This window comes from Sitodiplosis mosellana, unplaced genomic scaffold, assembly GCF_009176505.1.
Source record: "Sitodiplosis mosellana isolate CC-2019 unplaced genomic scaffold, AAFC_SMos_1.0 Smas_scaffold_6891, whole genome shotgun sequence".
Taxonomy (NCBI): Eukaryota; Metazoa; Arthropoda; class Insecta; order Diptera; family Cecidomyiidae; genus Sitodiplosis; species Sitodiplosis mosellana.
Window position 1 is genome coordinate 2186 of NW_022602027.1, and position 3002 is coordinate 5187.

A 3002-nucleotide genomic window follows, 5' to 3' on the forward strand; every position below is an offset into this window, starting at 1 on the left:
CTTTGCTGCAGATAGGACGAATCGAATAATTTAAATATTTAGCACAGATTACACCGAACTCGTCAGTCTGACAGTAACTACCGAACAATTCGCAAGTCAGCGGAGAGCCAGCCTTCAAACACTACATTTGTTCAACTGGAAAATTTTCGAAAGAGTTTCATTTAAATATTCAATGTAAGTCGTTTGAATTCTTTAGCTGTTGAGTGCATTCATTTCTGTGTTAAATTAAATTTAAATCTTCATTACACTTGTGTTCTGCGGAATTCATTGCACATGCATCATATATGTGGAACAAAGTGTATAAATCGAAATTGGCAAAATACCACTTTCACCAGACAAAATAATGTTGTCTTTAATCTTTCTTTGTGTTCAATAAAGAAATTGAGTGAATGTTTGAGGTCATTATTTGAAATGCTGATAAGAATAACAAGTTCAGCGTTTTTGTTGCACTCAAGCATAGTCCCAGATAGTGATGCTCTTTGTTACATATACACAACAATTGATAATTATACAATAATTTTGATAACATTTTTTCTATGGTTCAGATGTCTTTTAAAGTGGAAGCAGTGCCGTCGCCAAAATCGGTAAATAGCTCAAATGGCTTTGAATTTTCAATATTTCGCAAAATAAAATGAGTTTTGAGCAAATTATGATTTTTTCAACATACTAACTAAACTAAAGCAACTAATTGAAATTATTCTTGATAAAGATTCTCGGCGAAGGCCCGCATTGGGATGAGCAATTACAAAGTTTGTTTTACAATGATATTTACGGTACCGAAGCATCAATTCTGCGATACGATTTCAAAGAGAATAAAACCTATTCGGCGAAAATCGATGGAGAAAAAATTGTAGGTTTTATAATCCCAGTTGCTAACACAACGAAAACATGTGAACTTGATGAATACGCTGTAGGAATTTGTCGTCGTGTTGGAATCGTGCACTGGGATGGAAAATCACCGAAAGCATTGCTTGGCCCGATTGCTTTCGAAGTTGAAGATGACAAACCTGAAAATCGTTTCAACGACGCCAAAGCTGATCCAGTTGGACGATTTTACGGAGGTACGATGCGCCAAGAATCTAAAGGTGATCTTTTCGATGTGGCGGCTGGCACATTCTATAAATATATCAAAGGCGATGGCGTATATGAACTACTTCACGGCATTTACGTATGTTATATATATACATATGCATATGTGTTGATGTGAACTTTATTGTGGACACTTGTTTTTATTAGGTTTCAAACGGTATGGCATGGAATGAAAGTACTAACAAATTTTACTACATCGACTCATGCAAATTTAATGTGAGAGAATACGATTGGGATCCAAGCACGGGTGACATTTCGAATGAGCGCATAGCGATTGATTTCAAAGTGAATGGTAAAAATCCCCCATTTATACCGGATGGAATGACAATTGATACGGACGGAAATCTATATGTCGCAACTTATGGTGGATCTAAAGTGCTTAAAGTTGACCCAAAGTAATTGACTCATTTCGACTCAATTATTGAAATAAATTTTTTGCTTACAATTTTATTTTCACACAGGAAAGGGAAAATTGTTTTAGAAATTCCAATCCCAGCACGACAAGTGACGAGTGTGTGTTTCGGTGGGCCAAATTTGGATATTTTATATGTGACATCGGCTTCAGCTCCTGCAAATGCTGCAGCTATTGGTTTACATCCAGATGACAAACAATCTGAATTGGATGGTCGTCTGTTCAAAGTCACTGGTTTGGGCGTTAAAGGCTTTCCAGGTGTTAGAGTTCGCGTTTAAATTTCTTTACTGATAATTCGAATTTAATAGCATGGTGCGAATGACAATGTAGAGTTGAACATGCAATTGACATATCGAAATTCTAATCTCAAATGGAATCGCTTTTATTGTTGTTCGAATACTTTTAAGAAAAATCAAATAAATCGATCACGTTAAATATATAATATCTACCCTTGCTTATTCCACAAACAGCTGACTCATTCACATTCAACATGAAAAAAGATCTGATTATATATAATCAAACTCACATAGCTGTTCAATTATATTCAGCCTTTCTGATCATGAAAATAGTAAACAATACAGCGGCACCGGGGGACCAAATGTAATGTGTCATACTTTCAACGTTTGAACTAACACAGACGCATACTTGTTACAGCAAACTATGTGCATGATTCTCTATTTCTCCAACCAGTCGCCAGGTGCCGTTTTATTGTTCTTGTTTGACGTTTCTTATCTTTTTGTACAGACGATCAGAGTGGCTGATTACATTCGTGAAAAAATATCAACTTATCAAATAACGAACATTTCGAATTGATACGAAGGTCTGTTGTATTGGAGCATATTTGACATTTTCCGCAGCGTTAATCAAACGCTGCGTCAGGGATTCAAACTTTTGAGCTTTCTCCAATGTACCACTAATACGCTATGGTAGCTCGGAATGAGAGAAAAGAAGTGAATGTTTTATATGTGTTATATGTATGTTGACGGAAGTGAAAACATTAGCTCCGACCAACAAAATCAAATTGGGTGGCACGAAACAGATTCGTTCTTGTGTTTCGATTTTTTTACTTAGAAGAGGCAATGATTCAGTTTTTTCTGACTTGACATTTCTTCTCAAATATCATCAAATCTTCGGAGTGAAATTCAGCATGTGTACCAGATGTCAACTCGGTCAATTATGACCCCATTTAAATGGTTAAATGTACCTGTCTTAGGCAATATCAAATCAATTATCATTCAGAATTTATTTGAAGCGTCTTTTCCTTTTTGATGAAATCTAATGGCTCATGCAGGATATCCTTTCGTATTGATATGACACGAAAGTCAAATATCTCTTGTTAAATATATGTGTGGAGTTTACTGAATGATGATTGGGGGAGCCCGAGAGAATTCGAAGGTATTTATCCATTTCGTAATTTGTGTATCCTCATGCTCATTGGATACAAAAAGGATTCAAAAAATAAATCTTCATTTTTCTGTGAGCTCGTATAACGTGGCGTATG

General features: G+C 35.7%; 1 protein-coding gene across 1 annotated transcript; it reads left to right on the forward strand.

Moving 5' to 3' along the window:
- Positions 1 to 1943, forward strand: LOC129580012 (regucalcin-like). Its single transcript, XM_055470206.1, has 5 exons — positions 1 to 174; positions 546 to 584; positions 710 to 1168; positions 1237 to 1484; positions 1551 to 1943. Exons 2-5 carry the CDS (start codon positions 546 to 548, stop codon positions 1777 to 1779), a joined length of 975 nt encoding a protein of 324 aa, XP_055326181.1. The 5' UTR covers positions 1 to 174; the 3' UTR covers positions 1780 to 1943.
- The last annotated feature ends 1059 nt before the right edge of the window (positions 1944 to 3002 follow it).

What these genes read in the sequence shown, in the direction of transcription:
- LOC129580012 (XM_055470206.1), top strand. Translation starts at nt 546, where the DNA reads ATGTCTTTTAAAGTGGAAGCAGTGCCGTCGCCAAAATCG. An exon ending in CAGTGCCGTCGCCAAAATCG is followed by an intron (nt 585 to 709) that starts GTAAATAGCTCA and finishes TTCTTGATAAAG; the next exon opens with ATTCTCGGCGAAGGCCCGCA. An exon ending in GTGCTTAAAGTTGACCCAAA is followed by an intron (nt 1,485 to 1,550) that starts GTAATTGACTCA and finishes ATTTTCACACAG; the next exon opens with GAAAGGGAAAATTGTTTTAG.